At 44.0% G+C, this 22,537-nt stretch overlaps 1 protein-coding gene across 2 annotated transcripts in view; it reads left to right on the forward strand.

Moving 5' to 3' along the window:
• Positions 1 to 22,537, forward strand: part of NNT (nicotinamide nucleotide transhydrogenase) — a 79,549-nt gene that overhangs the window by 26,882 nt on the left and 30,130 nt on the right. For both annotated transcript variants that reach the window (XM_054986797.1, XM_054986798.1), the window contains exons 5-14: positions 543 to 630; positions 4,950 to 5,038; positions 6,117 to 6,304; positions 7,231 to 7,364; positions 9,960 to 10,151; positions 12,251 to 12,404; positions 16,101 to 16,262; positions 18,711 to 18,821; positions 19,405 to 19,550; positions 21,923 to 22,118. In XM_054986797.1, the coding sequence (XP_054842772.1) occupies positions 543 to 630; positions 4,950 to 5,038; positions 6,117 to 6,304; positions 7,231 to 7,364; positions 9,960 to 10,151; positions 12,251 to 12,404; positions 16,101 to 16,262; positions 18,711 to 18,821; positions 19,405 to 19,550; positions 21,923 to 22,118 (1,460 nt within the window). The remainder of the gene's footprint in view (positions 1 to 542; positions 631 to 4,949; positions 5,039 to 6,116; positions 6,305 to 7,230; positions 7,365 to 9,959; positions 10,152 to 12,250; positions 12,405 to 16,100; positions 16,263 to 18,710; positions 18,822 to 19,404; positions 19,551 to 21,922; positions 22,119 to 22,537) is intronic.

Raw genomic sequence — 22,537 nt, forward strand, 5'->3', positions numbered from 1 at the left:
TACAAAATGTGTACTTCATCTCCACACAGGGTAACAAGGTGAGTATTGATGGGATCTGAAGGGACGAAGGGAAGGAAGAAAGTGTGACCCTCTTCAGCAACAGTCTTCTCTTCCCTCAGCTGCCACCATTTTGGCTGAGAGGAAAGAAGCAGCCACCACCTCATGGAGCAGGGCTGGGCTGGTCACACGCTATTACTCTGACCTGTCTCGTAGGGTTTTTTAGGATGAAATGGTTGAGTGGAAAGCAGCACACGCTGCCGTGAACTCTTTACAGAAAGAATGACTTTGAAAATGTGCAGAGAGGTTAGCTGTGTTCATCAATCGGGCCTGCTTAAATCAGCCATGGTGCCATTCTGTTAGGGGTTAGCAGATGAGAACAGAGGCTTGGAAGAGTAGGATTGCAGGAGTGAGTGTTGTGGCTGCCTATAGATGCGCGGTTTGTCCTGTAAGCATCACTACGGGCGGTATAATTTCTCTTTTGGGGAAACCTAAGGTTGGGAAATAGTACTAATACTTCTGTTCTCCCTCTCTTTCCCTCTTAGCTACAAGGCGGTTGTGCTAGCAGCCAATAATTTTGGCCGTTTTTTCACAGGCCAAATCACAGCAGCTGGCAAAGTCCCTCCAGCTAAGGTAAGTGGGAAAAACTGTGTGATGTTGCAGGTAAATTGGCAGGCATCATGGCCTAATAACCAAATGTGTCTCTGTGTGTTCTTTGTGGCTTTGCATTTTAATTGCAACCGTTGTTGGCAGGGTTTCAGATCTCCAAAATTAGGGACTCTCAGCTAGCCAAATGTGGCTTCTTCTGATGCCATCTTCAGGCGAGCAAGCTGCGTCAAGTACCTTATTAATTAGTGCCTTCCAAAGTGAACCTTGAGGTAGTAAAATTGCAGACTTAAATACAAAATTTGGATCATTTGTTGATGGGAGAACTAGAAATGCAGCCTTTTGCGCACAACTGCTCACATTCCCTGTTCTTTTAACTTGCATATTATCTGCAATTACAGTTGGTGTGGGTTTTTTTTTTTAGCCTGACATTGCTGGTGCAGATTTTAGGATTATCTGGTTGTATGCTTCTTTGGGACTCTTGTGTGAACTCCACCCCCCCCCCCCTGGATCTGTATTGGGACTGGTGCTATTAAACTTCGGGGATGAACAGTACCATCCACAAAATTTGATTATCATAGCAAATTGTTTAGTGGTGAAATCCAAATAGGATTGCGAAGAACTCCCGGATGATTTCTCCAAAATGTGTGATTAAGGAGCCAAATGGCAATGAGGTACAATGTATTTGTATGGACATGCTTGCTTGTGGCAAAAATCCTGGCTGCATACATCAAACTGGTAGAATCTGAATGGGTTGTGACTATCCAGAGAAAGATCTTGAGGTCCTGATTGATGAAAATGTCAGTTACTGTGGAGCACTAATGGAAGAACAGTAGATTTAGTGTTAGGAATGAATAATGTTATTGCATGTGGAATATGGTTTGCAGTTCTGATTTCCCTTTCTGAAAGGATGTCATAGAGCTGAAAAAGGCTCAAAAATGTTTGGTGCCCTTTAAATGGCTAAAGGGAAACATAACAGCAGATTCTAAAGGGAGTGGTGAGCTTAAAATGGTTAGAAAACTTCCTCTCCCTCTCTCAGATGAGAACTCAGGGTCACTAGTGAAATTGGCAGTAGATTTAGGATTCAGTGCTTTTCATCAATTTATCATTAAATTGTAGAATTTGCTCTTGCAGGATATAGAGGGTGACCACTAGCTTTAAAAGAGAATTCAAGGAGGATAGGTCTGTTGACAACCGTGAGTGATAATAGCTAAATGGGAACCTCCATGTTCAGAGGCAGTGTACCTTGAATATCAGTGCAGTGGTGGGGAGAAGACCATTGTTTCCCGTAAGCATCTGTCTGGCTCCTGTTGGAATCAAGATCCTGAAATAAATATGAATCCCTGATCTGATATATCAAAGCTGTCTTGTGTTCTTAGAAAGCAGTGTGAGAAAGATTGGATACTGTGGTGTAAGGTGCATATACTGCCGGAGGAGGATTTCTGTTCCTTTAAGAGCTTTGAAGCAGAGCACCATTCAATAGATGCACAATTTCCCCCGTGTCCTAGCATTATGATGTCTGACGTCCTGTCATTTTTTCCCTTCTTTATACATGTAATGGGTGGCTTTATTATGCAGTGTTTTGTACTTAGGAACAGATACTGGAGTGCAAAGTAAATATTACTGCAGTAGTTGTGAAGGATGCATGCATGTGCTTGCTGCTTGTGTTTTAAAATACATGGCAGTGGTAACCGGGAGAATGAGGCCTTCGGTTTAGTATCTTTTTAACAGAAAGCAGATAATAATGTGGTGCACATGATGTGTTCTGTGTGTATTCACAATTGATGCATTGTACTTGATGATCTTTGTGGCTGTACAAAATGATAAGCCGGCTTTTGCCCTTGAGGGAAAATGGATTCAGATGCCTAGGATTTGCATGGCCAATTGCATAAAAATTTACTGCTGCAACTATGGGTACTCGGTGCTAGCCAGTCATTGTGAGCAAAGGAAAACTGAACTCCATGACTGTATAAACTTACTCAATTTAAGCAAGCTTGCACATATTTCCTCACTTGGCACAGTTTATAATTCTGTTTCTGGACCTCAGGAGGGCCCTGATGAAGAAAAACTCCTCCTTCGACCATCAGAGGTCTCAGCAGGCCTTGTGCCTGCACATCTGGAAACCTGTTAAAAGTTTCTTTGGAAAAAAAAAGATGAATTGCCAAGATACTGAATTTTACATCCAATAATGCTTGCAAGGAATCACATAAATATATAGTCCTGCACATGTACTGCATGGAGAGGTGGTCATTTGTGGTCTCCAATCTTGTAGTCTTTGGCATTTTCCCCCCAATCCTTATTTCTGGTGGTCTCGGGACAAAGCCACATGATATTTTTTTTAAAAAAAAGTTGGGTCCAGGTTGGAGCTGCACATGGAGTAGTACAAATAAATGCAGTTCTAAAGTTATGCAAATAACTCCCTACTGGGGCCATTTTGTCGGATCCTCTTTTCCCCATGCTGTGATCCTGAGCGGAGTTGGGCTCCCGCAGGCTTGCTCTGTGGCTCTGGGAAAAACAAGTCGGGCAGTTTAAAAACGAATGGTGTACTTTGGCCCTCAGTGACTTCAAAGCACAAAGGCACTTACCCGTATGCATTGCTTTTTACCCTTATGCCTCCTTCCCCATCCTCTGTAGTTTCCCCATTTTCTGTTTAGGATTATAATCTTTTACGGCAGAGACCTGCTTAGTTTCGCCTATATACTTTGGTAAGGTGCCACTTATGCTGATAGTGGCCCGTAAACAAGCCCAGCTCTATCCACCACTCCACTTCCAGGAGTTCATGGGGGACTGCGAAGGATTGAGTCAGAACTCGCTGCCTTGTTCACACTACAGGCTGTACAGGCTACGTGCCTCTTAGTTTTTTTAATCCACCCGGGCTAATTGTAAAGATTTCAGAGACAGCAGATGGGCAATGTAGAGACTGTATAGCATTGCTGATCTGACTTGGATCTCGGGTCGCGTCTGGTTTTGGGTCTCGGCTGCTGTCAACATATGATTACTTCTGGAGCATATTCAGGCCGTTTTTAAAAAGGATTTTTCTCTCAGGTATTTTTCTGCATAGTTGGGGAGTCTCACAGTCGTATAGAGAGACCCCTCTATCTTGTTCGTTCAGCTTTGGTTATCTTTGCAGGGTACTATTTGCTGTACTGACAATGCTAATAACTAAATGAAAGTTTGAGCGAGAGAAATGCAACCAGATGCAGAACAGAACAGTTCTGGGATTTCATTCCAGGGCAGTGCATGGGTCACAGAGAAGCTGCCCTGTTACTGGCACAAGAGCAGAGTCTCAAGGGATGAGAGCGCAAGGATGAAAAATACCGGGTGGGGGTCCCTCTGGAGCAGGAGCTTTCCTGTTTGTCCACATAGTGAAGTCATCTGGTGCTGCAAACCTAGCTTGATAAAATGCTTTCTGCTTGGATTGTGAACAAGCTAAATAGACCAGCCAGTCATAACAAGGAATATCACACTGATGTTAATTTGGTGTATTTTAATGCCTCTAAATGCTTCATTCCTCTCCTACGTCAGTTCAGTCAGGCCAGCAGCTTTCAGTAATAAAGAGCTGTTGACACCTTGGGAGTTCTTTCCCAATATCATTGAGTATTTCCCACATATTGCTTTAGGTTCCCTGTAGGAGAGAAATCAGGGCGTAAAAAAAAATAAGGAAAAATAGAGGGCGTGCTCCATTGATTACCAAAGGAAAAGCAGGGGTGCAGGATTCTGTTTCTTCTCCGGGTGTGTGGATGAAGGGGCATGTGTGCCTACCTCATCTCCCTGCTTCTTCAGCCAATATCTATATCTGTCTAGAAGACTGTCCCCTTCCCCCCATGGAGCACTTTTCTATAAAATAGATCTAAGCAAGCAGCTTGATTTGTTGATTGTGCAAGCTTGCACATGCAACAAGCAAGTAGACTATAAAGAGTGCCTGTTTCTAATGCAGAGTGTGTAGTCAAGGCCAGTACTGATTAAAGACCCATTAACGCCAGCTAACCAACCTGGTACGTTGAGGACGTTTTTATTTTTCTTAGGGCATGCTGTTGTGGGGTGACTTGTGTTTTTTTAATCTGTAATGTGGATTGTGAGCACGGGCCCAAAGAACTGGTGGGTATTATTGTAGATCGATACCCGGAGTCCTGTCTGTTCATCTTGGCCTTCAACCAGCTTCTTGCACCAAGGGTTCAGGCTTTCCATCTTGAGAAACCCTTAGTTTCCTGTGCCAAAGTTAGACTCTTCTCCTATGCTAGCTAGTTTCAAAATAGGCAGGATCACAAAGCCAGCCTGTATTCCGTATTGATTAAACAGACATGGTTTCGTACGTGGCTCCATTGTAATACATTGCGTGGCTTTAGGTTCTGATCATTGGAGGTGGAGTTGCCGGATTAGCATCAGCAGGAGCAGCTAAGTCGATGGGAGCTGTAGTCCGTGGGTTTGATACCAGGTAAGAGTGTAACATTTAAAATTGTTACTCACAACATTGTTTCAGAAGTTCCCTGCCCTTCCTCAAACTGCATACATAGGGATTTCTCCATTTTATCCTACTATCTCCCTTGTATGGGTCGGTCCAGCTATGAGTGACGGTTGCAGATGAAAATACAACACTATGTTGGTTCTCTACCTTTTCAGTATATGTGAAGTATCTTCCAGAGGAAGTAATGTTGCTTTGAGTTTCTCTGAATTATACCCAGTTACTTCAAAAAAAGATTTGGGGTGCCATTTAACAGTTAATTTACATCACCATTTTGCCCGGTTTATTTTTAACTCCAGATTGGTTTCTTATCCATGGCAGTCCCCCAAAGAAACTCTTAGAAGGGTGTAAGTCCACTGAAGACAACAGGCTTTGAAGCCTATAACTCTGCTTAGGAGAAATGTTGAGGGACAGTGGAGGGCAGTCCCAAACACTGAGACATGATGGAGCTTTGACTCTCAAAAGCTCATACCCTGGAAATCTGGTTGGTCTTTAAGGTGCTACTGGCCCTAAATCTTGCTCTTCTACTGCAGATCAACATGGCTATCCACCTGAAACTAGCTGCTTAGGATGGCACAGCATAAGAATACATTTGCATGACCAATATGAAATGTTCTGGGGCTGATTGTAGTACAGGCACTGATGCAAACCTTTGCTCAGTTTGGGACTATGTGGAAACGGAAAAGTCTCCAGTGCAAAGCTGAAGTTCATCTTGGTTTTTTCCCCACAGGATAACTTCTATACTTTTTGCACGTGGTTTTGTCTGCCTGAAAACTTCATGGCATGCTTATCTACTTTGGTAGTAACCTAACTAAATGCATGCAATAAGTATCTCCCATTGTTGAAGGAAATTTATGCATGATACATATCAGTGCAGGCATCTTAAACACTCTACTGGACAATTTAATTTTTTGCAGAGCTTATTTTTAGGGCATGATGTGTTTTAATATTCTGAACACCTATAAAGCAAAATATTTCCTATCTTCTGTCTTTGCTTTGCTTTTTGCCCTTTCCCCTTTATTGGTTCCTTATGTTTTATTCCTCATTATAGAGCTGCAGCATTGGAACAATTCAAATCGCTTGGCGCCGAACCTTTGGAGGTGGACCTCAAAGAATCTGGGGAAGGACAGGGAGGTTATGCAAAAGAGATGTCCAAAGAGTTCATTGAGGCTGAAATGGAACTGTTTGCCAAACAGTGCCAGGATGTCGACATTATCATCACAACAGCACTCATTCCCGGTAAGTCTCTGGAAGAACAGAGGCATGCTTTCCCCTCGCAAAGTAGAATGGGTTGACTTGGCTAGATTGGCAGTGAATTTTGAACTAGCTTCCTTTTTCAAAAAAATGAGGCCATGCTTCACTTAGCCAGACTTCAGCAACTTTGGGCTGGAACCGCTGCTGATTGGGATCGCTTCCCAAAATCTTCCCATTTTACTGGAGTAGATTTGTTGTTTAAATGGTGATTTCATGATTTAAAAAAAAATGTGTTTGCCCCTTTCATGCAAACATCACTCGTGTCTCATGTTTCATGCAAACGTCAGACTTTTATCCCGCAAAAGGTCTGATCAGCCAATTTGGATCCTGTTAGAGGGATTCTTTCCCGGTCTGGTGCTTGGATGACTTGATTCTTCTTCTTCCCCAAACAGTATTGGATGCCCTGCTTCATTCTGCAGACATTTTTGGTCCTTTTAGAGAATTTTGCTTAGTGTTATGTTAAACCATTCAGCCTTCTAAAAATTCTGCCAGTACCACTTTATCAATTCCCTTGATGCTGTAGTGCTTTGGCATAGCTTCCTTTAAAATATTTTGAGTGTTGCGGTTAACTTTATTCCTTAACACAACAATCAACTAGGATGGGGCCATTGCATCTTCTTTGCACGCAGAAGGCCCCAGCTCCAGTCTCTGGTGTCGTGTCTACCATTAAAGTATCAGGTGTACTCGGTGATGTCAAAAACTTCAGTCTGAGACTCTGGAGAGCCATTTCAAGTCATAGCAGATAAGACTGACCTTGATAGTATGGCAGAAAGTCTATATTAATTTGTATATAAAGAGAAAATTTGTTTGATTAGAGGGATGTGTGACAATAAATGGAAGTGTGACCGCTGATTGTATCTATGAGGTGTTACTGCTTCTTATCGTATTATAGTATTTTCCTTCTTTTCCAGGTAAAAAAGCTCCGATCCTGTTTAGGAAAGATATGATTGAGTTGATGAAGGAAGGCTCAGTTGTTGTAGATCTAGCGGCTGAAGCAGGGGGAAACATTGAAACTATTAAGCCTGGAGAGCTCTATGTTTACAAGGTACGGGCCTTCCTAGTAGCTGCATCTAATTAGATTGGCATTTGTAGAGTGAATAGCACGTACCATCGAGTTATGGATCTTACCTAGCTCTGTTCCTTCTTATCCTCCTATGATCTCTCTCGTTCTGCTGTGGATGCCATACATAGGGCTATTTCATTGTATCCTTGCACAAGCCCCATGAAGTAGGCTAGGCTGAGAGACATGAAGTTGCACTAAGAATGTGGTTGAATTATTTACATCTCCTTAGCTTGGTAGGAACTGCTTCTACCCAAGTGTGGCGCCTTCCAGGGGCAGGGGAGCATCATACTTGGGTCCATGGGGTCTTGAATAATAATGATAGTTCATTTGTATACCAGTTTTCTGGACAGATCGTGGTGGACAAAGTTGTTGTTGTTGTTATCCCCACAATGCAGCTGGGGAGCTGGGGCTGCAAGGCCTCCTACTGAACTGATGGCAGTAGCGGGATTCGAACCAGCAGAGTGCTGATTTGCAACCCAACCACTTAACCACTATGCTCTTGAAAGCACCCGCCCAGTCACCACTTGCTTGCACAGGTTGTTTTATTGGATATTAATTAATCCAAGCACCTGACCATGTAGTCCGCTTTGCCCACCTCAGGGTTACAATGCATTGCAAGGAAGAAGAGCCACAAAACTTTAATTGGTCTCCTTGCCTAGGAATCTCCTTGAGACAGCACTTCTGCCTCTCATTGGCTTCTTCCTCTCTCCTCTTCTTTTCCTTCTGTACACCTTGGTTATCCCTTTCTGCCTCTGCTCCTGCACCTTCTCTTTTCAGCCAGCCTCCTCCTATCATTCATTCATTCATTCATTCATTCATTCATTCATTCATTCATTCATTGTCCGCCTTTCTCACTGAGATCCAAAGCGGATTACTGCAGTGCAAATGAAAATATAATCGACAGCTAGAACATTCACTGAGCAAAGTACAATAATGAATGACAGGATATTCAGGGAAACAGATAACAATAGGGAATGGTAGCAGAAAAATTTTAAACAAGCATTAAGTTGAGTACAGAGATGAAATCTCCGAAACAAAACATAATTAATTTCCATGGCATGTTCAGTAACATGGAAAGTTGCTAGTAGGTACTTACCTACATCAGCAGACAGTACCCAATAGCATAGTGTTTAGTCCCCATCCCTTCCAAGGCATCTCTCTGAACTATTTCTTATGACACAGTCCTGTAATCTGGGTAGAAAACCTTCCTGAATAATTCAGTTTTGCATAGTTTGCGAAAAGCGAGGAGAGTGGGGGGCTTTCCTGACCTTCTCAGGCAGGTCATTCCGTAAAGTGGGGGCTATCACAGAGAAAGCACATGTGCAGGCAGCTGCTGATTTTGTCCAGCTTCAGGGTGGTGTGTGCAGAAGGCCTTTTCCAGAGGAGCGAAGCTGCCATAGTCACTCAGATATGAGGGGCCAAGGCTATGGAGGGTGTTGATGAGGAGAAGCCAATGGAGTGACTGCAGAATGGGAGTGATAGGCATTCTCCATCTCGCACCTGAGAGTAAATGAGCTGCAGCCTTCTGCACCAGCTGAAGTCTCTGAATTGAGGGTAGACCATAAGAGAGAGCATTGTAGTAGTCTAGTCTTGATGTTACTGTGGCATGAATCCAGGTGGCCAGATCGGCTGTGTCAAAGTAGGGGACCATTTTTATAGCTCCAGCCCTACACCTGGTCCTTGTGCTAAGCGCCACCCTCCTCTTTTCTGTTCTCTGGGCTTCAGCCAGCCCCTCCTCTCCACCATAACCCACCTGGGCACAGGGAGCCATTGTGCCCTGGCCCAGCTTGCCCACTGCCTGCATGCCTTCTGAGCCTGCCAGAGCTGCCCTGTTGCTGAGGCTACCCTGGCTGTGCTCTCCTGCCCTTGATCCCTCCCTGCTCCACCCACGGAAGTTTTTCTGCTGGCCACAGGGGTGCGCCCTGCCCTGCCACGTGGGTCGTTGCCACGTAGCCCACCAAACCAAGTGTAAAATATTAAGAGAAATTTATAGAATAATGCTACCTTTAAAAAAATCAGCATGATTATGTTGTAAAAATGTCAAGGGCCTTCTTTAAAGAATTGTAAGCTTTGTGGTATGTCAGTTTTATATGACCATAGGAAATGAGTTCAGACCCTTCTTTAAAGTATTTGGGTTTAGCTGTCTTCAAGATGGGCAAGTTATGTAATTACTTTGGTGAGTCCTAGATTTCTAAAAAGTGGAAGTCTAATAAAAGAGGCTTCATATGTTGAACAAAATTGCAAAAAAAAAAAGAATCGTGTACTTCTGATACTTCAGTGCTTATTAAAATGATGTGGATTCGCCGGAGCATTTCCCCCGCCCACTGTACTCCAATATGCCTCCCCAAATGGTGCTCCTGGGGGACGGGTGACCCAAGAAGCAGCATTTTAGAGGCTGTTTTGGACTACAGTGGGCGGGGAGAGCAAGGAAGCCATGCTCTGTATGTGGAAATGCAGCTGCTCATGAAAACACTATGTTGGATCCAAGCCTTAACAGGAGTGGCACTGGAGTTTTTCATTTTCAGAGATTACCTCTCTGCTTCCTTTGTCTAAAATCTCTAACCTTGGTTTCTACAGGGAATTACCCACATAGGTTATACCGATCTCCCCAGCAGAATGGCTACCCAAGCCAGCTCACTCTATTCCAACAACATCACCAAGCTACTAAAGGCCATCAGTCCAGATAAAGAGATGTTCTACTTCGACCTGAAGGACGAATTTGATTATGGTACCCTGGACCATGTTGTTAGAGGCACAGTAGTAATGACGGTGAGTGAGCATATTGGGAGCTCAAGATGCCTTTTATATATAATCTGATTTGCTCCTGGCCTGCTAGACTGCCTTCATGGGCTTGAAACTTAAGCCACCTTTCCAATTGTGCACCTCTTTGTCCATTGCAGAGGCAATGATCTAAGCCATGGTGTTTTGAAGCACATGTGCAAGGCCGGTAGCCTTGTTTTGTTAGATTAACATTGAGTTTATTATATACCCTTTAACCTTGAGTTTGCATCAGTCTAGTCCTGTTGGCTTAAGAAGACCATAGGAAGATACTCACCAATGCTTGTTAGGATTTATTAAGAAGGATCGCGCAGTAAATAATTCGGCTTGAAAAAGCAACACGAAACGGGATATAACCAAGGCTGGCGCATCCGTTGCCAACTGCCCGGGAGATTTTGCCTCCATCACTTTCCTCCTGGAACGTTCTGCCTGTAAAGGAGAAGAAAAAACAAGCTGCTATCATTCTGCATTTGGGACATGGATACTTTCCTTTTGTTAGGATTCAAATAGACTTCTTGAATGTATAGATGGATTGATGAATTTCTATCACTATATTTATAGCATTGGTACATACAGGAGAATCTGCAGTGTTTGAAACGGTAGTAATATAATGTTAAAAGTTCTTGCGCATACAGCACTTGCACTTTGTTAAAAATAAAAAGCATATTCCATATTTATTTGGGTCTCTTAGAACTAGTTGGGTTCTTCGGGTTGTATTGCTTAAGAAGAACCAAGCCAGTTTAGCTGAGGAGGAAACAAAATGTTAGAGGCAGTGTGGCATTAATCCAGTGGTTGAACATGCATGAAGCTGAGGCCATCAGTCTATTAAGGTCAGTATTTGTCCACTCAGACTGACAGGGACTCTCCTGGTTTCAGACCCAGGTCCTTCACATCACCTCTTACCTGTTCCTTTTAAGTGGGACCTTTTGCATGCAAAGCAGAGGCTCTTCCACTGAGCCACAGCTTCTGTCCCTTTCCAGGTTCTTACTAGGACTAAGGGAAGATTTTTGTTTCTGCCCTCATGCATATCACTATCCTGGCATCTGTATCCCCGGGTCAGTTTGGCTAGGGATCCTGATGGTGTTTTGCTATTTTCTGGGCATGGAGCAAGGGTCACTAGGGGTATGTAGGGGGAGGTAGTTGTGAATTTCCTGAATTGTGCAGGAGGTTGGACTAGATGACCCTGGAGGTCCCTTCCAGCCCTATGAGTCTATGATCTCGTATCTCCCTTGTACAGGCCCCTTATTTTTTTAGGATTTAGGAGGAAAGAATCTCACCTCTGTTAACACAACTTTGTCTATCTTGCAAAGCATACACTATTTAGAGGGGAAAAAATAATCTTCACTTTATGATGAAAACATAATGGCCATGAATATTTCTTTCATTGATCCTTGTTAGCTTTGTAAACAGCTCCCTCTAGCGTAACCCGCAGATCGGCAACTGGAAGATCCAGACAAGTGTCATTTTATGTTGCTGGTAAATTACTATTCCACAGTCCCTTGCAAATGGAATTATAGTGGTGATTCCACATTTATATAACTGTCTCCATTTTGGTCCTGTAATTATCTGGTTCCCTGCAATAGTAAAACTCTAGTCATGTTTTGTCCTATTTGATGCAGTAGGACTGGGCTGTTTCTTGCTAGCCGCCAGTGGTACAGAAATGAACCTTAATAATCAGATCTCTCTCTTCGTCCCCTTCAAGGCTGTTTCACTCCCTTCTTTGGGAGCAGGGCAAGCAGAATTCATGGTTTCTAAACACTTCCTCTGCTCTAATCCCCTCCAGCACTCAAGAGGTGTGCCACACACTCCTTGCCTGCACCTGCCTCGACAAGCTCAAAATTATCATTCCCACTTTATGATGTTATACTTTTTTTTCTTTAAAGAGAAGTCTGTCATGGACACTATTCTGCTCAAGCATCTTTAATGGAACAAAACGTATGAGTGTTTATTGGCCTCTGGTTGGGGGAAGCTGGTTGCCTTTAATAGCACGTTTCCTGGCCTTGATATCCCCCAAGAGTTTCCTGGTGTGGCCCCGTTGCTGATCTCTGCTGTAAACAGCTTTGGGTGAACTTATAACTGCTTTTTTGTAGGATGGAAAAGTGATTTTCCCAGCACCACCTCCAAAGAAAGTTCCTCAGGCAGCACCTGTGAAGCGGAAGACAGTAGCAGAGCTGGAGGCTGAAAAAGCAGCCACCATTACACCTTTCCAGAAAACCATGACTTCTGCATCTGTATACACAGCAGGTGAGAAGCAGGTGCACAGTTCCGGGCCACCTATAGACCCTCTGCCCCAAACACTCCAGTTTAAGGAGAAGAGTCCTGCTGTGGAATATACTATACAGACTGTATGGGCAGAGGGAGCTTTCTGATTGCAACTCATTTATTTATTTTATTTTTTTATTGTTTCGATTTATAAACCGCCCATCCTCAGGGGCTCTGGGTGGTGAACAGCAGTTAAAATCAATAAGAACAAGAAAACTATAATTCTAAAATCAACATACAATAAACAATAATAAAATAAATTAACCAAGTACATTACAGTGCAGTGGTGGGGAGAAACCCCCACCCCAAAGGTGGGAGGCCGACATGGCACCGCCCCCTTCAGCCACCAAACGCCTGGCGGAACAACTGTCTTATAGGCCCGGCAGAACGATAAAATGTCCTGCTGGGCCCGGGTCTCCATTGACAGATTGTTCCACCAGGCTGGGGCCAGGACTGAAAAGGCCCTGGCCCTGGTTGAAGCAAGGCGGGCCTCCTTAGGGCCGGGGACCACCAGTAAACATTTATCCTCTGATCAAAGTGGTCTCCGGGGAACATACAGGGAGAGGCGGTCCCAAAGATATACTGGCCACTCCATTTATTTATTTATATAAATGGACTGGCCTGAATAGCCCACCTTAGCCTGGGCACCTCAGAGCTTGGAAATGAGTCAGGGTTGGCCATGGTCAGTACTTGGATGGGAAACCACCAGCAAAACTCGGGTTGCTCTGCAGAGGAGGGTGATGGCAAACCAGCTCTGCTCATCTTTTGCCTGGAATTCCTCTGGATGGGGGTTGCCATGAATCAGCTGTGACACATCAGCATCTTCTATCTGTCTGCCTGTCCATCTACGCACACACGTGCCTGCACTTTACATACAGTGTAGGGTGTTTGTGTTATGTGGTGCAGAGCCAGTGTGGTATCGTGTCTGAATAAAATGGAGAACAAGTAACCTGCTTTGGGTCCCTATTGGGGAGAAAGGTGGAATATAAATGAAGTAAATAAATACTGTGTACTCATGTCTGCGTAGCAGAGTACAAAAAGGGAGGAGGGGAGAATTGCCTTAGTTGAGATCCAGATGAAATCATTATTAGTATTATTTACTGTATTTATAGTCCGCCCTTCTCAGTGAGACTCAAAGCAGATTACACAGTGTAAATCGATAGCAGTCCATACAAAGAGACATCTGATAAGCACAGTGTACTTTGATAAGGGCAATAGGAGGAGGCTTCACATGAGCAATGTACTAGGTCGAGGATTAGCGAAATCTACATGAGCATAGCGTATTGGGTGTGATAGCAAGTTTGAATATAAATCTACATCAGTAGAAAACATAGAAACAACATCAGGGTTATAGAGGCAGCAAACGGATGATACAGCCTGTATAGGGGCCATAGTAGGAAAAACACAAAGCTGTTTCAGTGATTCCTTTTATTGATTTGAAGAATATTTGGTGTAGTGGTTAAGAGCGGCAGGACTCTAATCTGGAGAGCCGGGTTTGATTCCCCACTCCTCCGCTTGGAGCCAGCCGGGTGACCTTGGGTCAGTCACAGCTCTCTCAGAGCTCTCTCAGCTCCACTCACCTCACAGGGTGATTGTTGTGGAGATAATAATAACATACTTTGTAAAACACCCTGAGTGTGCATTAAGTTGTCCTGAAGGGGGAGGTGTGTAAATCAAATGTTATGTTATTATTACAAGTTCCTCTTCACATGCATAGAAAGGGTCCTGGTGAGCGTAGCTGAGATGACGTATGAGCCAAATCCAAAGTGCTGAAGCAGAAGACTTGGAAGTTTTGCAAGATTTTTAAAAAATTCTCAGCTGTTGTCATTCTGTTAGTGGTAACTTCATTTGTGATGTTTAGTTTTGTTAGGTTGTTATAGGACTTTTGGTGCCAAGCATATAGTTCCCAGATTTAAAAGTCCAAATAAAGATGGAGAGTGATGCTTTTTGTTCAAGGAGGATGGCTAGAGAGTGGGAACTACATGCAAAGTCTTGTGGCGTGGTAGTTTTTGTAGGGACTGTTGACTGAAATGTCCAGAATTAACCTTTACACTACACTTACATGGAGTTATCTTAATCAAGTTTGGGATTCTTGCACAGTTATCCTCAGAGCCTTTCAATATGAGGTAAGCAGGAAGCCTCATTAAGTGATTATAGTTCTTGGCTGCTGCAGCACAAAATATAGTACAAGCTCTTGTGCTTGCTAAGGTGTTCATGGGGTCCCTGACTCCATGCGCCTAATTCCGAGTCTAAAGCATAGTGATGCTTTATTCCCTTCTTGGAAAGATTTGCCTGGTCCAGTTCTGTTTTGTCGTTTTCAGGAAGGCAGGGAAGACTGTTGCACTAAACTATAGTAGGCCTTGGGGTTTTGTGCTGTTGTTCTTGTGTTTGATACATTATTCAGTCTATCATAGCTGCTTACACACACGTTGGATAATGCACTTTAGTGATTATTTGCAAGCATATTTTCCTGTTTTGCTTAGGAAAATCCACTTGCAAACACACTAAAGTGCATTGAAAGTGCATGATATGACATCTGTGAAAGCAGCTGTAGATATTGGCAGTGTATTTGTGTACACTAAATCGGCAGTGTTGTGTGTACAGGTGTATAGTTGACTCTGTACCGATTTTCAGAGAGCCAGAGGCCTTTCACATATCATCCTTTTATTGTGTTTACATTGAATTAGTTGGCAAAGCCAAATAAAGCCTATGAGTTAATTTGCTTGTGTGGCATTCGGTTTGTCGGGCTTATTGGCTTTCTGTTAATTCAGTAACTGTTGAATGTGGAGAGACCAGAACTGAATTCAGTATGGAGTACGTTTCTGCATTTTAGGGGTGAAGTTGACCCATTTTCAAGATGTCCCGCACAAGATTTCAGATCCCAGTTAGGACACAGTTTTTCATTCTTTGGAATGAAATCTGGTGCATGTATTAAAAACTCTATTCTGCATTATACTGTGCCTCGGCTTCCCGTCCTGTTTTTAAATTAACCCATGAAAGCTGTTCAGCATAATACCGGCTTAGAAAACTTGGAGGATGGGATTGAAAGTGTTAGTGTGCGCTTTGCGGAGAGCAGTCCACGTTTCACTTTCAGATCAAAGCTCAGTCCCTGTATACATTTTTGAGAAAGTTGTGTGTTGCCAGAACTCCTTTGAGCCTTGAAATAGCACAGTTGAGGACTTGATGTAGGTGCTTGCTAGGGGCGGGGCTTGAAGTTCAGGCAACAGCTCAGTCTCTACACTCATTCTATATGAATGGGGAAGGGTTAGGGAGAAAAGATGGGCTAGGTTAACATGAGACCTGTTGAATGCTATGCCTTGCTGGGGTAGCCATGTCTTACAAATAAGAAAAGCAAATTACTCGTTCGTCTCTGTATGAGTTTTGAATAGCTTACAGGGATCACAGAAAGAGAGAGAGAGAGTGAAATAAAAGTTTTGCTAGTGTCATACTGCAGCCTGGTGAGCTGAGCAGGCCAGGCCGGGGGTCCAGTTTGTGTTTGGATGGGGGACCTCCTGGGGAATCCTGTATAAGCCGCCTTGAATGCCATGATAGAAGAAAGGAGGCATGCATAAATAAATAAATAAATAAATAAATAAATGGCGGGTTGTAACTTTTTCTCCCTCTTGTAATCTGCAGTCATGCATTCTCCTAGGCGCTAACGGCAGGGTTGCTTTGCAGGTCTTGGCAGCGTGCTCGGGTTGGGCATCGCCGCTCCCAATTCAGCTTTTACTCAGATGGTGACCACGTTTGGCTTGGCTGGGATTGTTGGGTACCACACTGTGTGGGGCGTGACTCCGGCGCTCCACTCACCACTCATGTCTGTGACCAATGCCATTTCAGGTAAGGTGATGACTGCTCATGATTTTGGACGCTGATGCTTTCTGTCTAAAGTTGTCATGTCCATTAGTGGTGGGAGATGTCCAGAAGTGGGTTATGCCCCCTGCTTACTCCACAAGCAAAGCTGTGCAAATTACTTTTGTATCACTTCCACATCTGGCTAGGAGGCCCTACTTCTACAGCTCTTCAAAAGTGACAGTAGCCTAGCGAGCAAGGGCTAGACTAACAAGCTTTTAGATTTAACAAGGCTCAAAAATCATCAAGATACTTTTAACTTTAAACTCCCCAGCGTGTTTAGCGGGGACACCTTGTTGCTCAGCGGGGATGCCTCATCACTCAGAGTCAGGAGCACATGGCAGACTGTCACATCAGGGGCAGATACCATGGCTGTGCTGGCTCCTCTGGTCAAAGGAGCGTTCTCCTCTCCTGCAGGTATCTCGTCTATACCACCTCCCCACATCATGGGAGCGGCTGGTGCTCAACCACCCAAAAAGCCCCCTGGGAGCTCCCCCCTCACTGAGGCCTGGGCTGAGACGGGAGCCTTCCTAATGGTTTAACTGCTACCAGCTCACCCTACTGGCCGGAGCTGAAAAGCAGTTGGAGCATGAGGGAGCCACATTTGAAATAGGCAGGCAGGGGCACCTCCAAGGCTTGGAGCTCATACTTATTGGTGGCAATGAGACTTCTTACACAATGAATAATCTGCAAAGGGGAGGGGAGATACAGTGATCCCAGGGGTCTGGATCCCTCTTTTCCTCCCTACCAAGTATTTTTGATGGAACGGCCCTACACTTTGATATTTGCTCTTGAAGCACCAATAAGATTGTTAAAAACATCTAGGAGGAGCTTCTGATGAGCAGGAGGGGGAAACAAAAGTGTGGACAACAGTGGCTGCACTCCCTCATCATCCCTCTCCCCAGTGCTCTAAAAGACACAGAAGGAGCTCTAGAGCCCACCTTAGACACATCTCTGATGAAGCCAATTCCTGTTCTCCAGACCCTCAACATGCTTCCAGGAGCAGAGACACTAGGAGCTCCTCCAGGACGTGAGGAGTCCTCCATTGCAGTGTCAGCCTCCACCAGGCTTTTTCAACAGGAGGATTTTCCTCGTCTCCTAGCCACAGTGACTGTGGGGGTGAAATTCTCTACTGAGACACTGCCTCAGACCTCACAGTCTGTCTCTAACGAAGGGGACTCGAGGGTTTTTTGCCAACCTGCTCTGACCCCGTCTATCGTGCCCTTCCAAGACTCCTTTGAAGAGATTCTGAGAGGCGAATGGGCTGTGCCCGGAGGAGGAAAGAACTTGCATTTATCAAGAACATTTATTCTCTTCCGGCTGCCATTATGAATCTTCTTCAGGTTCTCCTAGTGGATGCTCCTGCTACTGCTCTTCTCTCAGGGGCTGTACTCTCCAAGGATGGAAACGGTGCCCTCAAGGACCTTCCTGACAGGAGTGATCTCTCCCTTAAGAAGGCCATCTGAACCACCTCTTCAGCTTCAGTCTTGGCTAGAGCAATGGTTCTTTGGACAGAGGAGTTCCTTCAGAACCCAAACCCTTGAACTAAACCCAGTAACTGCTAAGTAGCCAATGGAGTGAGTGCAGAATGGGAATAATAATCATGCTCCTCCTAACTCCTGATAACAATCAAGCTGCAGCATTGTGCCCCAGCTGGAGTCTGTGAGTTAACTTAGAGGGGGAGACTTGAGGTTTGCCTGGAAGAGCTGAGGAATTCCTCTTGACTTGAAGCTTGGCAAGCATGAACTGGGGCTCGCCTCCTAGCTGGATGTGGAAGCTTCGCACAAGTAATTCGCATAGCCCTGCCTGCGGAGTGAATAGGCTGCATTATCCACTTCGGAATACCTTCCATTCCCCTGAAGAGAAGAAACCCTCACACTAAATTCAGTTTTTCATTCTGGGCTAATTCAGACATGATACTGTTTTTAGTATGCACCTAAGTGTTAAAACCTAATGTGTGAAGGGAGACACAGTGTTGGAAATGTATGCGGTCCAGTGGAGAGCCAGGGTTGGCTTACAGCTCCCTTTCAAGTGTGAAAGCTTCATCTTGCTTCTGCAGGGTTTGTGGAAAGGCCCAAATGAAAGCTTATAACTATAATTGCTAAAATTGGCACCTTGGTTTCTTCCAGAGGTGCCATGAGGTCTGGAGCTTCCTCACTGTTTAGGCAGCCATTCCCCTGAGATTCTAAAAATTAGTAATGTTTGCTTACATTCTGTAAATTGTTTGGAGAGGTTTTTATTTAAAAAGTAATGTGCGTATGAAAAAATAGAATAATTCAAATCTTGAGGCCTTACTGAGTAGTGATGGTTATACTGAGCTTTGTGTTGGTCCTTGAATTGGGTTTATATGCAACAGACAGTAACAGTCTGCTCTCTTACAAGCATTTGAATACTTCTGTCTCTGTCTGTCTGACTCTCTCTCTCTTACTCTAACAGGGTTGACTGCAGTTGGCGGATTAGCACTGATGGGGGGAAAATACCTCCCTGAAAATATGCCTCAAAGCCTTGCTGTTCTTGCTGCTTTTGTGTCTTCCATCAACATTGCAGGTACTGACTGGCTTTCTTGTTGAGCTTCTGTTCATATTGCAGAACCAAAACATGGGTGTTGCAATCTGTAATGACATGTTAAATGCAAAATGTGCGTGAGAGAGGAAGCCTTCCTCCAGAAGAATGTTGAATGTGACCAGCCTGCCTGGGCAATGGCTGCAGGAGAGATGATGATGCTGGTTGCCAATTATGATGGCAAATCCCTTACTGGTATTGGAAGGTCTTTCTGTTCCAGCCCTCGCTTGTCCTAATATCGCTATCCAACATTGGATCCATGGTGTAAAGTACAGCAGTAGAGTATAAAGTACAGAGGTCCTCTTGGGATTTCTACCACACTTTTTTGGTATGTACTGTCACCATGCCATGAATGTATTCAGTGTTCCCTAGTTTTTAATGTCTTTCCAGGTCTTGTGTCCCTCTCCCACCCCGGCTTCGATTGTTGCACAGTGGCATGAGGGCGCTCCCGAGGGGAGTCGGCTACTGACCTTCAGTGTAACGCATCTGTGCTTTGTATCATATGCTTCAATATGCCATCAGCCGGGTTTCAAACTAAACTAATGTTGTTTTCTTCCCTCTTGGAAAGGTGGCTTCCTGGTCACACAGAGAATGCTGGATATGTTCAAGCGCCCCACCGATCCTCCGGAGTACAATTATTTATACCTGTTGCCTACTGGTGCATTTGTAGGGGGGTATGGAATAGCTCTCCAAAGCGGTTATAACATCGAACAGGTAAAAAAGATCTCTCAAGATTCTGTAGTCCCGTTTCCTTTCTGAATGTTAAAAGTACACAGAGTTACAGAACCTTTAAGAAGTGAGGAGTCCCAAGTATAGTCCACCCCTGGGACCTGAATTTAACTCCAAATGTCATCGTGTGACCCACTAAGCATGTGACTGGAAGTGACATGCTTATTCTAAAAGGGAATTTTCTCCACAAATTTTGGTTTTTATTTGGTACCAGTCCAGATATTAGTCTTGTCTTTACTGAATCCTCATTTTACCAGCCCCCCCCCACCCTAACAAGTCCTCTAGTATGCACAGAAAAATAAGAGGAAGGAAAAAAATTCTCTCTAGGTGTCGGAAGTAGACAGAATGGAACAAATACAACTTGTACAGCTTCTTTTTTTTCCAGAGTCTGATACAAATAAAGAGACTGGCCGCTTTCGTCACCCAAGTTCTTTGTGTGTACCAGAATACTCTGAGGTAGTTTGTTCTTGTGTCCAACACAGTGAAAAACCTCTCCCGTCACAATTGTTTTGAGTCTGCAGAGAATTTGGGGAATAGGAGGCAATCTAGTGCAGAGAGAGAGAGAGTGGCCACCACTAGGACTGGATTTCCCTGTACACTTTTATTCTGTTTACATGGTTCTCTGATCCTTGTTTACTTTTGCAATAATTCTTTGAGGTAGGTTAGCTTCCATGGCAGAAAGGAGATTTGAATGTAGGTCTCCCAGACCTAATCCAACACTCATGTTACGTTTTTTTTAGAGCCCTGATGAAAAGAATCACAAAAGATTATTCAATAATAATAGCATTTAAAATGTGGTGGCAGCATTAACCATGGTTACATGCTAACGTAAGGTTTGAAATGCACTTCCAGTTGTGGTTTTTGAACTTGATTAAAAAGGAGTTCTGGTAAATTTTTTAATCTTAATATTGGTGCTGACATATGACTGAACTGCAGTGAAGATGGGATGGCTGTTATTCACTTGGAAAATGCAGCAGAGACAGTGCGCACGTAACCCTGGTTCTTAATTTGTTAACCATGTCTAACATCTGTGCCTGCAGTGACCCAGGAAGAAAAACTATCTACCAGATCAAACATTTACTCAATTAGATTAGCTTTGATCATACCGATCATACATTAGCTTTGATCAAGCTTTAATCGTTACCTTGAAGGCAATACCATTTATGAGCAGAAAATGAGCAGAAAATAAGAATATGTTTGTGTTATGTTTACATAATGGAGAGAGCCAGTTTGGTGTTGTAGTGGCCAGGAGCGTGGGACTCTAATCTAGAGAACCGGGTTTGATTCCCCACTCCTCCACTTGAAGCCAGCTGGGTGACCTTGAGTCAGTTACAGCTTCTCGGAGTTCTCTCAGCACCACCAACTTCACAGGGTGTTTTGTTGTGGGGATAATAATAACATACTTTGTAAACCGCTCTGAGTGAATGTTAAGTTTTCTAGAAGGGCAGTAAATAAATCGAATGTTGTATCAATTGACTGTTATTACATATAAGAATGGATTTAGTATGGGTTTTTTTTAATCTGCCAGACAAATAGCTGTTTATTTTATCTGGTATAGTGCTTAAAATGTTGGACCTGGGTTCAAATGCTGTGGCGTGGCCATGAAGTTCAATGGGGATACTTAGGCAGCTTAAGGTACCTCAGAATATTGTTGTAAGGCAAAATGAAGGAGAGGCAGCAGAAACGGGTACCCTGGCTTGAGAGGAACGGCAGGATAAAAATGTGATATATTCTCACAGCATTTGCATGGAGTGTACATGCATAAGCAGGCTGTTCAAACTTCTTGCACCTCTTAAAGAAGCCCTGGCGGCTGAAGTATGACTTTAATTTCAGCTGGTAGTGCCGGACAGTTTTGCCGTTCACTTTAAAAAATAATAATAATAATCCATACGTTGATATGGACTATCTCAGCTGTGAACCACCACGAACCAATCTCAACAGAGCTCTCATCCCCAGATCTGCCAAAATATTCAAAAACCTGTAAAAGCCTGTGCAGTTACAATAAAACACATTCTTAGCCAGTGTAATTTTAGGAATGCAGGAAGCTGCCCTATACTGTCAGAGCATTGGTGGTCTGTTGAGAGAGCAGTCTTTTCTGCTTCGATTGGCAGCAGCTCTCCAGGGTCTCGGGCAGAGGCTTTTCACATTTCCTGCCACCGTATCATTTCAACTGGAGGTGCCAGGGATCAGCCCTGAGTTCTTCTATACAGAAATGCTCTGCCACTGAGCCGCAGTCCCTTCTCCTTGTTCTATGCACAATATATGCTGCTTGGCATAAAATGTGAGGTTTTGAATATACATAGTCCTGTTAGTAATATGTATAAAATATACTTCCTCTCTTTCATATTTTTAAAAAGATGATGTACCTGGGCTCAGGCTTGTGCTGCGTCGGTGCCCTCGCTGGGCTGTCCACCCAAGGAACAGCGCGGCTCGGCAATGCTTTGGGCATGATAGGTGTGGCTGGAGGTTTGGCTGCTACCCTTGGAGGTCTGAAACCACAGCCTGAATTGCTGGCTCAGATGTCAGGCGCAATGGCCCTTGGCGGCACCATAGGTGAGTGCGGGGCGAGTAGAGTTCAAGCATAACCTGGCGTAGAGGGAACCTGAACACCGATTTGTTTCCGGTTCACAAACTTACCGCCTCCGTAAGGCTCACTGGTCCTGCACTGACTTCGTGGACCGTTGGGTGTCCTGCTCACACGGTTCAACTAACATTTCCGTTTTGTCCATTCCACATGTGCAGAAAGTGCTTGTCTTGGATTTGTCTCAAGAAGCTTTTTATACCTTATACCTTTAGGTCTTTAAAAACTCTCCCACTTGCATTCTTTCAAAATTTGACAATTCGATCTCATTCTTCATCCACGTTGCCTTTATGCTAATGAGCCAGTCCAGTCATAAGCCTGATCTTTTTTTCTCACATGCTGTTCTTCCTGTGATCATCCTAACTACCTTGTCAACAAAATCAGCTAGAAG

Source organism: Eublepharis macularius, chromosome 8, assembly GCF_028583425.1.
Source record: "Eublepharis macularius isolate TG4126 chromosome 8, MPM_Emac_v1.0, whole genome shotgun sequence".
Classification (NCBI taxonomy): domain Eukaryota; kingdom Metazoa; phylum Chordata; class Lepidosauria; order Squamata; family Eublepharidae; genus Eublepharis; species Eublepharis macularius.